Source organism: Octodon degus, unplaced genomic scaffold, assembly GCF_000260255.1.
Source record: "Octodon degus isolate 3935 unplaced genomic scaffold, OctDeg1.0 scaffold00153, whole genome shotgun sequence".
NCBI lineage: Eukaryota > Metazoa > Chordata > Mammalia > Rodentia > Octodontidae > Octodon > Octodon degus.
The window spans coordinates 1,643,814-1,657,643 of NW_004524729.1; the positions used below are offsets into that span (position 1 = coordinate 1,643,814).

The window sequence follows — 13,830 nt, forward strand, 5'->3', positions numbered from 1 at the left end:
AGGGGAAAGAGGGGGGAGGGGAGGGGAGAGTGACGGGGAGGGGAGGGGAGGGGAACAAGAAGAAAAGGGTGTCCACCGGCAGATCGCAGCAGCGTTTCCAGAAAGCCTCAATGAACTGTTGCATTTCCAAGAAAGAAATCGCTGAGGATCCAGGAAGTCTCAACAGACCAATTGCCAAGAAGACAGAAACTGTCAAATGGCGAATCTGAAGCCTAAAATAAGAGAGATGTAAATTAAAGCCATATTGGGAAACACTTGCTGAACGCGCACCAAAGGAAGTGTCCGCCTTCCTTCGCCGTCACGCAGGGATCAAACAGGTGGCGTGGTGGGAGAGGCCTTGGTGGCAACAGGCGGCACGCACCTGGCACGACGCAAGCTGTCCAGGATGGTCCAGCAGCGAGGGTCGTGGCAGAGTCAAGAGCCCAGACGTCCCCCAGAAGGTTGCTCCCAAGCATGCAAAGGAGGCCCAGACCAGAAAGAGCACCGGCCGTGGAGCTCCCATTCCAGTCTGTCCTGGGCCTGCAGATGGTCCCTGCGGGACAAATCAGAGAACCGAGCCCGATACCGGCAGCCCCGACGCGAACCCCAGCCTCTGGGTAGCACCATGGCTCGGCCATTGCCCTCCCACTGCTACAAGCGCCTTGTGCTGACAGCGGGGGAGGCCCTGTGCTAGAGGCGGGAAACACGGAAGTTCTTTTTTTCTGATGTATTTGGTACAGGGTCTCATTACACAGCTTGGCCTCAAAGTAATCCTCCTGTTTCAGCCTCCTTAGCAATTGCAGGCATGCGCTACCACAGCGGGGCCTGCACAGCATGTTGGTGCCAGGGGTCGAACCCTGGTCCCTGTGCTTGCCTAAGCATGCGCTTAGTCTGCTGAGCTATCTTGACAGCCCACACGGGAAATTTCTGAACTTTCCACCCAAGTTTTCTTTTTCAAAACTTTTTTCTAAATAGATGTATTTCACTGAGACCCTTTTTGTTGTTCTGAGTTCGTTTTTTGAGACAAGGTCTCGCTCTGGCCTTGAACCATCACATGGCCTACACTGGCCTCAAACTCCAAGCGATCCTCCTGCCTCAGCCTCCTAAATTCTGGGACCACAGATATGTGCCACTATACCTAGCCCCACTCAATTTTGCTGTAAACCTGAGACTTAAAATTTAGCCTATTCAATAAATCCTAACAGAAATAAGACAGTGAGACATCACCTTGTATCAGCCCAGTCAGCCCAAAGTAGGACAGAAGATCATTCTGAGTGAGTGATTGGGGTGACCCCAGGCTGCTGTGCAGGTGACCTGGCACCCCCCAAAGAAGCCCTGGAGTAGGTCTGGGGGACACTAGCTACCCTGAAAGGCAGCAGAAGGGGACACATGTTTGGCAGGATCTCAACTGAGTGCAGCTGGGAGATAGCAAGGAGGGAAGCCAGGGGCCCCACGTCACGTGGGAAAGGCGGGGACACTGAGCAGCCTCAAGTCAGCTGTGAAGGGGGAAATGCTCAGAAGAGCCTGTGCCAGAACCGAGCTCGCAGAGACCCCTGTTGCAGCATCATTGTCCCCAAACAGCACGGCCACTACTTCCACAGCGTGGACGCTGCATGGGGGCGGACAGCACAGGCACCCAGAGGCAACAATGCTCACAGGCACTGCTGCGGGGCTGCTGCATAGCACTGCTCCGTTTTATATGGGGGACCCAGGTTTCAGAGGTGTCAGTGTTTGTGGGGAGTCTGGGCCCAGCCTGACTATATTATTCATTTAATGATTTTTTTTTTTTTTTAATTTGAGCATGCCAGGTAGGCATTGTGCTGCTGAGCTGCATCCCCCGTCCTGTGATTTATCAATTCTGAGAAGGCCTCCCTCAGTCAAGTTGTCCCAGCTGGGTTCCAACTCCTGATCCCCCTACCTCAGCTCCCACAGTGCTGGGGTGCAGGCGCTCGCCACCACATCGAGCTTCACCTTCCTCTTTAATGCCTTGGTTGTGGCCTCAGGCCTCTCGCTATTCTGCCTCTATTCAGGTTCTCTGGCCTCTACTCCAAAGGTATCCCCCTCACCCAGAGAACCCCGAGTATGTGACGCACTGCCCTTGCTTTACCTGGCAAACTCCTGCACATCCGTCAAGGTCTTGTCCTGAGCACCTTTCTGGCACAGCTGGGGCCTCCGTAAGGTCCCGAACCACAGGGCACTGTAGCGGTGGTGCTGAGGCCTGTGATAGCCACTGGCCTGGAGTCAGACCATCTGGGGTACAGACCCCAGCCCTACCTCTCACCAGCTGTGTGACCCCAGGCAAGTCACTTAACCCCTTGGGGCCTCAGGTGCCCTCTGCCGCCCCCAAAGGCCTATAGGACCCTCCTCTGTGCTGGCTGCTGCCAGGCCAATCCCGTGGACTCTAGGGCTACCCTGCCGCTGCCCTCAAGAACCCAAAACAGGAGAAGCAGCCCCTTGCTGTGTCTACACTGAGGGTGTGGGGTGCTGGGGTCCTGGCCTGGGAGGGGTAGGGCGAAGCAGCCAGCCAGCTTCCTAGAGCCAGATAGGAAGGGAGTCTGGGGGTCTCAGCAGCCTGGAGGTGGGGACCTCAGGCGTCCTCTCAGAGTTAAGTCTGCAGAGGCAGCAACCATTGCAGCTTTCAAAGGCATCTGGCCTTGATCCAGGGCACTGGGAGCTGACAGGGAGCTCACTTCTAACTCTAGGAAGGGCAAGAGTCAGGGCTTATACGTGCAGGCCCAAGCCCTTCCCGTGACACGGCAGCCCTGCAAGCTGAGGACCACTCTCCCCCGCAGTTTCCCGACCAAGGCCCGGAGGCTTCCGCAGGCAGTGCGACCTTCCCAGAAGCATATCTGGGAGTCCAGCTTGGGTTGCTGGCCACCGGACCACACTGCCACCCGCCTGACCCAGGAGAGCAGCCTGGCAGGCTGAGGGTGGGGAGGCTGTGTGGTCAGCAGCCAGCGGCTCTGAGGGATGCTGGGCTCAGCACCAGGCAGTGTGGGCAGGGGGAGGAACAGGAGGAGGATGGTGTGCAGCTGGCAGGGTGGTGGCTGGCGGCTGCAGCCCAACCAGGAGGTAAGCGGGCGCGCACCTGGCAATTTGAATAATAATGTATCTTCCAGAAGCTACAGAGTCTGTGACAATCACTGGGTGTCTGTGACAATAACCACTCCAGTGACAAAAGCAGAGGAGTCAGGAGGCACAGCATGACTCACTGCCAGGTGAAGAGCACAGAGCGCCCTCGGGCCAGCCAGCGCGCAGCTACGCAGTGCTCACTGCCGTGGGGTGGGGGCAGGGCCAGGCGCTCACACGGCCAGCCAGGCTGGGGGTGCTAACCATACTTCACAAGAAAAAGCAGAGAGGACTGGCGAAACAGCCATCTAAAGCGCCTGCTCAGCCAAGTGCAGGACTGTGGTTCTCCCTGGCACCATAGGCTGGTCTGCCCTGCCCCCAGGGAGGGCTGAACCAGACCCCGCCAAAGAAAAGCAGAGAGCACAGGGACCCCTGAGACCAGGCAAGGGCGAGGGGGCAGTACCAGGGCCGCAGCAGGGACAGCGGTGGTACTGAGGCGAGGTGCTTCCCTGACAGGGAGGCCAGGATGGGAAGCTCCCGGGATGAAAGGCGCCTGGAAGGAGCTGCCTCACAAAAGGGCCGGAGGACAGACTGATCCCCTCTGGGTTACAAGTTGTGGGGGATACATGGGCTTGGCCACCTCTTCCCTGTCTGACCACGGTTGGGGAGCTGGAGCAGACATGGAAGTTCAGGACTTCAGGATGCGTTTTCTGGAGTTTTCTGCCTGTACAGAATGCACCACAGGGAGGAAAACGGGGAGGGTGTGAAAGAGGGGGAGGGTAGAAGGGGAGGGGGAGGGAAGAACAGATGGGACAGCATCAAGGCAGATGGGACAGAGGTGAGGAGAGGCCACTAACCTCAGAGGGGCCAGGACATGGGACCCTGGGGGCTGGGAAAGCAGGGGAGGGTTTCTCCCTGGAGCCCCACACCCTGCTGAGGTATCCTGGGCTCGTTTCAGGCTGCTGCCCTCTCACAACAGTAAGTAAATTCAGTGGCTGTCTCAAGCCACTGAATTTGTGGCAGTTTGTCACAGCAGTCACAGACAATAATAGAGCAATGCGAGAAAGGTGTCCAAAGGTTCATGAGACAACTCCAGAAGTTTGGTTGGGCCCCAAAGGGCCAAAGCCATGGGTCCTCACTGGGTGGCGGGCGAACACCCTTTGAATACCCACACTGGGGAATACCACACGTGGTGGATAGTGTGGACACACGCAGAGGCTCTGACGGAGCCTCTTCCCTCTTGGGGTACTGGGGATCGAACCCAGGTCCTTCACACTGAGCTGCATCTCCAGTCCTTGTTTAAGTTCTTGAGACAGGGTCTCCCTAAGTCACTAAGTTGCCCGGCCTGGCCTCAAACTTGTGATCCTTCTTGCCACAGCCTCCCAGAGTGCTGAGATTTTCTGGCTTTCGAGGTGCCACTGGTTGCTCCGTGTAAGCCACCTAACGTGGCATCTGTTCCATAAATTTTCTGAAGGAACCTGCAAGAACCTTGTAACGCCACCACCTTCAGCAAATTGCAGTGTCATGGGCATGTTGCTCCTGCCTGGCTAAGTGTCTGGCCTCCTCTTGCAGCTTTGCCAATTTATAAACACCTGGATGGAGACCATTTATTTCTGTTCTACTCTTGGGCTGTGAGCAGGAACAGGTGTCTTCACGTTCCCACTGAAGTTTTAACTGTCCTCAATACCTCAATCTGACCCAACCCCTTAGCTTCATGGGCGACTCTGATTGGATGAATCCATTACTATGCCCCACCCCCTGGTAAACTCATTGGCTAAGGGATGGAGGTGTGGTCCATGGAGGCCAATCAGAATCAGAAGGCGTGGTTCTGGGCCTGCATCTGAGCCTCTGAGGATAGTGATAGAATCTCTGTTGTTGAATTGGGAGCAAAAGCCTGTTGCTCCAGGAGCAGTGGGGGCTTCCACCTTCCACTGAACAGACACAGGCTGGGCTGCAGGAGCCCTGTGGCTTCCTGTGGCTCGGCCACCTCCCGAGCTGTCTCCTTCAAGGCCCCGTCCAGGGGAGGCCAGAGTCACCAAGAGGCCAAGTATCTGCTGTCCCCAGCCAGGGGCCAGTGTGTGAGCTCCTCCGGCCCAGTGGGCCACACCCAAATTCCTGACCTACAGAAGGCAGAGATTAGCTCAGTTCCCTTCCCTGAAAGGCTGGAATAAGGCCACTCCTGCCTTTTCCTCGCTGTCACTTTCCTTCTGAGTCACCAATGTACCTGCTCCCTGCCGCAGGGCCTTTTCACACCCTGCTCTGGGCCTGAAACCCTGCCTTCCCCTCCTCCCGTGTGGCGGGCTCCCTCCCTCCCTTCCTGCACACCTCAGCTGCCCAGAGGCAGGGGCCAAGCCGGAGGACCACACACATGGAGCTGAGCGCCCGCCCTGCCCTACAGGCCTCGGGGGAGCCCCAGAGGGCCGGGTGCCTCTGCCACATGGGGCTGGAGGTGGGTGTGGGTCCTGCTACCTTCCTTCCCAGCTCCCCACCCTGCTAACTTTTGGGAAGCCTAGGACCTCTGGGCATCCACATCCTGAGGTTAATTTTTAATGCCACTCTGGTAAATATTTGATGCTGCTGCTTTACTGGGAGACCTGGTTCTACATTAAATGCCACGAAATGTCCCAAGCTGCTGTCCTCTGTGCCACAGGGACAAAGAGTATGGTACCTCCTGCCAGGAAGTGTTCAAAGCGCGTTCCACATCACTGCCTGCCGGTCAGCTGTCCATTAACTGTGGGGAAGGTCAGGAGGTTTAAAAGGGAAAAATCTGAAAGCCTGCAGCTCCCAAGGGGAAATAGCACGTCACGTAATAAAGAGGACATAGATGGCCCCTCACTCATCTCTTGAACGCAGGCCCTGTGACAGTGGGGGCTGTAGGAGGGGGTCCTCCTGGGGAGGAAGAAAAGCTGGTACGGGGAGCAGGCTTGTTGAGGTTCTGAAGGATGGATAGGAGCTGCCCGAGGATGGGACTTAGGCAATACCCCACAGGAGCCACCTGTGTCCCCATCTGGTCTGAGCCTGGCCCCAGGAAGGATGTACCTTCTGTCTGTTCCATACTGAGGATCACCCACATCCTGGTCCCCCTGGCACTGGCACCCCTCCAGTCTGCACTCCCTCCAGTCTGGCAGTGCCCTGGCCCTATTTCTGTTTGTCCAACCTAGGAGCAAACCCAAGAAGGTGGGCATGCACACCCGTACCTGGCTGCACACCCCCAGGCAGTGCACATACACCCCAACCTTCTCCAGTACGCCTGGCACCACGGCCAGGGAGCAGTCACCTCTGCTGGGCAGTGACTATACCCACCGCCCCTCCTGCACCCTCCACAATGTCCTTAAACTGACAGATACACTTGCTGGTCTAGATAGACCATCGATCGACTAATGGCTCTCTGGAAGGTGGACCGCGCACAGAGCTCCATTACACAATCCGTCGATTCCAGGCACGGCCACATGGAAACCCATGAGTGACAAATGTATGCCTCTTGGAAACAGGTAACGGCAGTGGCTCAGGTAGAGATTTAGCATTGGGGGGCACTGGGGAGCCCTTCCTGTGAGCAGGCACTGGGCTGAGATCTCCAATGTCCTCCTCATCTCAGGCATTTGTTATGGAAGCTGGGAGTGACGGTCAGAGGGGGGCATCACAGGCTCAGAGATATCAGCCACGCATGCAGAGACCAGGCCAAATCTACACCCCTGTGACCACAGGACCCCAGGCCCTGGAGCGCTGCAGGTGACAGAAATGCTGTAGGCAGCTCTGAAGCCGTACCCCAGCTCTGCCCTGCCGACCTCAGTCCCCAAGCTTGCTGCTTCTGTCCCCCAGAGTCTGGATATCTGGAAGAGCCCCAGCAGGGTGGCAGAGGTACAACACAACAGCCTTTTGAGACTAGCAAGGAGCCTCCCCACACAGGCGGTGCTGAGAGAGGGCATTCATGACAGAGGGCCACCTCTGTCCCCCCAGCTCTATGCCCTTGGCCAGCTGAGGCTTTGGTCCCTGAATTGAAGTCACTGCAGCTCAGAGAGGTGCCATGGCTTGCCCAATGACACACAGCTGGGTAGCCCAGAGCCACGGTCATGTGGTATGCCAGAACAGTTTCCATGGCGTCCATGAAGCACTCTGGAAGACAGCTCCCCCAGGGAGCCTCTGAAACCCTACGGCGCCCAGGCCGTGCTTGGGGGCATGGGAGGAGCAGGCACCCTGCTGGCCCCACGCAGCTTTGGCCTGCATCGCTGCCAGCAGTGGTGCCCACACTGGACACACTTGCTGCCCTGGTGCACATCTATTCTGGGAAGCAAATAGTTCAGCAGTTACACAAGGCAGAGCTTTCCGGGCGGGGGCATGCGGGAGGCGGGAAAGTGGCTCTACGGAACCTCAGTCACAGGACATGGAGCCTCTCCATGCACAAGGGTTTATGGCCACCCACTTTCCCAGACGTTTCTCTGCAGAAACGTCTTAGTCGACCACCCAAGGGTGCTGACATCTCTGTTTAGGGTAGCCATTGCGCTGAGGGAATTTTAATTAAAATTCTAGCCATTGAGCTAGGGGATCAGCATGGGCCCGCCCAGCTGTGGGTGCAAGTCCCAGGCATCAGCTGCAGGACCAGGCTGGTGTGATGTTGACCACAGCCAGGGTGTCGCTGGAGACCAGGGCAGCTTCGGTGGGTTTGGTGCCCCCACTCCTAAGGATCCAGCCCCAAACTGTCGCCCCTCCCACTCGAAGCTGACCCTGTGCTCAGCCGGCGGTGGCCTTCACAGGAGCCTGAGAGGGGCGAGGGCTGCACACAGCGGCTCCAGCCAGTTCATCCACTGCCATTGGCAAAGTGATCTTCCCCAGGCCCTGAGCACATTGATTTTTCCAAGCGAAGTAAGTGGAGGGTCAGGACGGGTTTTCTGCGAATTGCTAGACAGGGCTCCTTGGGGACAAGGCCTCCGCCTTCTCTGCTTTTGCATCCCAGCACTAAATGCAGGGCAGAGCCTCTGAGGCCGACCTTCAATAAATGCTGTCGGGCAAATGAACAAGTAGTGGGTGTCGGTGGCGGTGGGCACAAGGACAGCTAGGCAGAGAAGGAGCAGGCGGGGCCAGCAGGTTGGCAAAGGGGTGCTGCTCCCTGCCTTCTGGTCTCTCCAGCTTTCTGGGCCCTGGGAAGGACCAGGAGCTGGAAAGAGCCTGCAGAGGGACCTCCCAGAACCAGGCCCCAGACGCCTGTCTTGGGGTGGCCCTGGCAACCCTCGGGCTCTCTGTTCACAGTCGCACGACGGGATGGGGCAGGTGAGAACAGGTGGGGTGATAAGTACTAGCATGTGAGCCCCAGTCCTGCAGCCAGCGGCAGACACTGGCCCGCCTGTTGGGGGACGGTTCGTGTCCCCTGAATAAGACCAGACTGCAAAGCGGCCCTCACGGGGTCTGTAGCCTTCCCCTGGCAGCCTCTGCAGCACGCACACTGCTGGGTGCAATCACAGTTGCCAAGCTGGGGAGAGGGGACATCCCCAGAGCAGACACCAAGGACAGGAGCCCACCAGCACCACAGAAGCAAGTGCCCCTAGTAAGTGCGAAGCAGGGAACTTGCAGTATTTATTACCTGCACGCCTGTTACCATATCTTTAATCGTAACTTTTAGTGATTTAATTTCCAGGGGGCGGCTGCATTATGTCACTTGGGTTCTCTGAATCCTGGCATCCCAGTGCTCAGGGCCAGTGAGGGCAGTGACAGAGGAAGACACATGAGACTCCCGAGCCTGAGATGACAGGGCTTCGGGCAAGTCTGAGTTTGACTTGATTTAAAGTCAATTTAAAAGGTATTAAGTAAATAGTACAAGGGAGGAGCGAGGCAAGAGGAGGCCAAGGGAAAGAAAAGGCTGCTTTATGGAAATGCCGGCAGCTATTAGCTTTCTGGGGCACCGAGAAGGAAAGGGGACTCTCGGGGGAGGAAACAGAATTGACAACGGAAAGGAAAGGTATTCGGAAAGGTATCTGACATCAGTCACGATCAAACTAAGGCACCTGGAGCCGGTGCCCCGAGGGCGCCGACACGCTGAGCCTGGCTCAGCATGAGCAGCTGCAAAACTGTCACCCCGACTCAGGAATGTCCTTGCCCAGAATGGATCTTGAGGCAACCATTCAAGGAAAGGAGGCGACTCAGACCTGTGACCCCGCACAGCGGGAGGCTGAGGCAGGAGGATCTCCAGTTGAACAAACAAACAGCACATTTATAAAAAAGAAAGGCCAGGAACACAGGAAGGCATCTGCTGCCATCTCTCCTAGACCGAGCCTCCTCTCAAGCCCCTCCCTGCTTCTGCTGTTTGTCATAGAAAAAAAGAAAGAGAAGCACACTGTCAAAATGTCTTGCTGCAGGGAGACTACCTGAGTGCCAGCCTCCAGGATGGCACCTACTGAGGAGCTGCTAAAATGCAATTTAGAGAGAGAACAAGTAAACTCGCAGGATAATGGCCAAGCTCGTGCTAACTGAATAAAATCAGAATGCAAAATGACGTGCATGTTAGTATCAGAAGAGCAGAAGCAGCACATGCCCGGGAAGGCAGAAAATGCAAAGTAGATAAGTAGATGCGGTTCTGTGTGGAATTCTGGTTTTTTTTTTTTAAATTTTATTTATGTGTGTGTGTGTGCGCGCGTGTGTGTGTGGCCAGCTCAGCCCACCAGGGGGCGGGGCTGGCTGGCATGTGGTGCTGGGGGATTGAACCGCGGTCCTTGTGCTTTGCCAAGCTTGTTCTAAGTAGGTGCTTTAGACCACTGAGCCATCTCACCAGCCCCATGTGTGGAATTCTGGGTAGATTTTCTCTCTCTACTTTTTACCCCACCTGACAGGAGCCGGCTGATAGCGAGGTCCATGCTGGTGAAGGCCCTGTGCTAATCCTCACAGTCAGTCATCCTGGGGGCTGAATCCACCTGCGCCCACTTTACAGACAGGACCATCGAGGTTCTGAGATGGGAAAGGTTTTGTTCTAGGGTCCCCATGGGCACAAGGAGCCAGAATCTGAACCCAGCTGACTCCAGGCAGTGGCTCACTGCGCCTTGCCAGTTGCCACTGCAGGCTGGGAGTGAGAGGTGGCGCTCCTGGGACTGGCACTTTGTGGGGTCCTCTCTGCTGGGTAGTGCTGGCCACAGGAGGAGGTGAAGGTGATGGCAGGTGAATGGGCCAGAGCTCCTAGGGGTTGAAGGGCCTTTGCCACTGGTGCAAGGGACAGGACAGGGACCCAAAAACTGAACAAACTTAACCACGCCACACCAAAACTGTGCCTTCAACCAGAAGGGACAGCCCCGCTGAGTTTCAGGCTGCTGCCTGACCCAGGCCAGAGAGGCCTTGTTGTACGGCTGCCCAGAACCCGGGCCTTGTGTGCTGCAGGGGACTCTTGGGGCCCTGCTCCAAGGACAGTGAGATCTGACTCGCCCAGGAGCCCCCTGTCCTTCAGCTGCGCAGCTCCCAGCATAGGCTGTGGTTTTCCCAGCATTCAGCAACCGTGGGGCGGCACCTGCAGCAAGATGGTGTTCTGAGGAGAGCTGGGTCCTCCAGATGTGCCCATCCTCAGGGTCCAAAGCATTCAGGGGAGCAGCCTTGAGGGCAGAGGAATTGGGGGAGGAGGTAGGGGTGGTCCTCTAACCTTATCCTGCTATGGCAGTCAGTTTCCATCCCTGGCATCAAATCCCTATTGTTTAATTTAGCTCAAGGTGTCAAGGCTTCAGAGGGTTCGGTCCATGGCTCTTAAAGGCAGGAATGCCACAGCAGGCAGACATGGCAGAGGACAGCTGCTCAGCTCCCAGCAGCCAGGACTCAGGGAAAGGTCGAGGGCCCAGCTACATCCCCATGTCACATGCCGTGACTGGCTCACTTCCTTTGCTCCACACCTCTGGTTTACACTGAGAAAGTAAAAAAGCCCAGTGGCAGCCAAGCCGTGCACACAATGGGCCTTGCTGGGGCACATGCTGGATCCCAAGCATTAGATCCTATATCTGCCCCCTCCAAGGCCCAAAGGGGTTATTGCCCATGGTACCAATGAGCCAGCACTCGCCCAGGAGGGCAAGCACTTTGCCCAAGGCTGCGCAGTAAGCCGGAGCCTGGCTCCTACACCGCCACGGGGGAAGATGGCAACTGCCGGGAGCCCGGGGCTTCCTCAGCCAGCTGGAAGTCCCAGAGGCGTGAGCCCCACTGCATGCCAGACCTTAACCGTCTTCTGAATCGCAGTCTCGGAAGCCTCCCCGGTACTGATGTCATGCCAAGGAAACCGGACACCAGGCCTGCTCCCTTTCTGGTCTTCTAATTTTCGGGAATTTCTTGCTTTTGGCGGCCAGGAGAGGGTGACGCAGTGGTAGTGGGCTTCTGTGAGGCGCAGATGGAGGCTGAGGGAGCTCAGGCTAGGGCCGGGGCCTTCGGGTGGGACAGGCAGCGCCCAGTTGGTGGGCAGAGGCCTGAGGGTGTCAGCCGGCTCCGAGGAGACAGCCCTCAAGGTAGACAGGACATCAGTGTGTGACACACAACCACGGGGGTCTGCGGCCAGACACCCACATTCCAGGACATCCCGCCCTTGGGCTGGCTCATGGACCCCTCACTGACCGGCTTTTCTGGCTCCGAGGACCCTGCCCCAGGACAGGCCCGGTGTACATTTGTCAGACAGAGCCAAGCAGTGCCAGGTCTGTCTCCTGCACGGGGAATGCGGCAATGACCCAATCAATAAGCACAGGCTGGTTTAAGTGCATCTTATTAATTATTCAAGCCATTCATTATTGAAAAGGTCGCTACCTGAGAGATACTTAAATGAGCCTTAACTGGCTCGCAGGCACCTCCAGAGAGAACGCAGGGAGGGGCCACCGTGCTCCTCTGACTGCCCTGGGTGTAGCTGAAGCCTCTAGACTGTCTGGGGCAGGGTGCCCTCACCCCTGACTCCCTCCAGAGGGTGGGAGCAAGGTCAAAGGGTCAGAGGAGCTGGGCTTGGGAGAGCTGGGAAGGCCCAGCCGCCAGCCTGCCCGGCATATGACTACACTTCGCAGCAGGGAGCTCTGGGGAGATCTGGCAGCTGGACTTGGGTGGTGACCTCCAGGGACCAGGCTGCAGCTCAGTCCCAACCAGAAGCCAGACTCAAAACTCACACCCACTCTGGCCCCTGGGCCCAGGTCCCCAGTCCTTGCAGAAAGGAACAGGAGTCGCCGTGGGAGAGGCCCGATCCAGACCCTGCCAGCCCGACCACTCCCTGCGGGCTCCTTCCTTTTTCCCTCCAGCCGTGGCTGTGTACCTCAAGGTCTGTACTACTCACTTTATCACTTCACCATACCCTGAAATCCTAAGCCGTCATTCAGTGCCTCCTTTTGCCTTGCCAGCTAGGAAACTCTACACCCCACCAAATGCTCGTTCCCCTTACAGCTCACCCCAAGCTCTACGGGCAGCGAGTCTTATGCAAGCTTTGCTTTGGGGCTGTTTCCACCTCTCAGCTCATGCCTGTGCGCATGCCGCCAAGGGCAGCTTCAGATCCCACTGGGCCAAAAATAATGAAAACAAATCAGCAGGGACCGTGGGCCAGCGCGGCAGCCCCAACCACCCATCTTTCTCCAGGAAAAGCCCCCCATGGCCACAGCGGTCGAAGGTGGTCACTCACCAGGCGGACGAACTCTGGAAGGACATCAGCGGCGGGCTGTGGGGGTCTTCCCGCAGCGTGTGCACGGCCTGGGGCGCTGGTGCTTGCGGCAGGGGCCCAGGCGGGGGTTGGGGCTGCGGGACCGGGACTGGCTGCCGTGGCCGTGACGCCCGGGCAGGGTCCCCCCACTGCCGGGTGTCCTGCTTCATCCATCGTCCCTGGATGCCCCAGCGTGCCAGGGACGCCTTGCAGATGTCGTAGTTCATGGCCGAGTAGTACAGCAGGTCCAGGACCAGGAGCATGAGCACGAAGAAGCCGTAGATCCACACTCCCAGCAGGGCGGTGTAGTTGCTGGGGACAGGGGACAGAGGGTGAGGAGGACACCTCCTTGGCCAGCCTAGGGCTTGCTCTGGCCACCAGCCCCCTTCCCCACCCTCCTTGGGCCCCACCCTGGGCCCGGTCTCTGCACCCTTTGGCCAGGGTCTGAGGTCTTCTTGCACTGTTAGTGCTGTGCTGGGGAACCTAAACTCCCCAAGCCCGGGGGTCTGGGCTCGCTCCACCGTGGGTGCCCTCCCCCCGGCTTTGCTTCCTGCTCACCTGGGATGCCCCTGCCCTGTAGCCTTGATCTCCTGACAGAGGTAGAGACTAGGTGAAGGCTGCCATCCCAGGGCCACTTCACACCATTGCCCCTGGACCCCAGCTGGTGTTCCCCCTTCCAGCCTCTCTCGGGCTCTCGGAGACCCCCAAATTCTCTGCCCAGGACCCAGGGCTGTGGCTCGGCACCCCCCCAACACACACACTTATCAGCTACCCTCTGCGCACTCTGCTGGGGAGTCCCCTCACTGGGACTGCACGGCGGGTCCCCCGAGCCCCTCTACCATGTCTCTCATCCATTCACTCCGCATCTCCCCACCAGGATGGGAGCCCCCAACACTTACTGCAAAAGTCCCTGGCTGGCCGCCCTCACAGTGGGGCGGTACCTGCTCTGTGGGACCCCTGCTGACCCAACAGCCCCGTGGCCCCATTCCCATACCCCATCCGAGGCTTCTGAAACAACGGCTGCAGCCTGTGCTCCCTGCTGCCCCACTGGCACTTGATCCAGTGGGTGTTGGAGGGGCAGAAGCCTGTCCAGCTGTGTGTGCCGCTGTCCCCACCCCAGCAGGAACCCTGTGGGAGGCCTGGGATTTGCCCTCCTCCGCTGAGTG

At 57.9% G+C, this 13,830-nt stretch overlaps 1 protein-coding gene across 2 annotated transcripts in view; it reads right to left on the reverse strand.

Moving 5' to 3' along the window:
* Window positions 1–13,830, reverse strand: part of Shisal1 (shisa like 1) — a 95,584-nt gene that overhangs the window by 9,452 nt on the left and 72,302 nt on the right. For both annotated transcript variants that reach the window (XM_023702504.1, XM_023702505.1), the window contains exon 4: window positions 12,647–12,976. In XM_023702504.1, coding sequence (XP_023558272.1) covers window positions 12,647–12,976 — 330 coding nt within the window. The remainder of the gene's footprint in view (window positions 1–12,646; window positions 12,977–13,830) is intronic.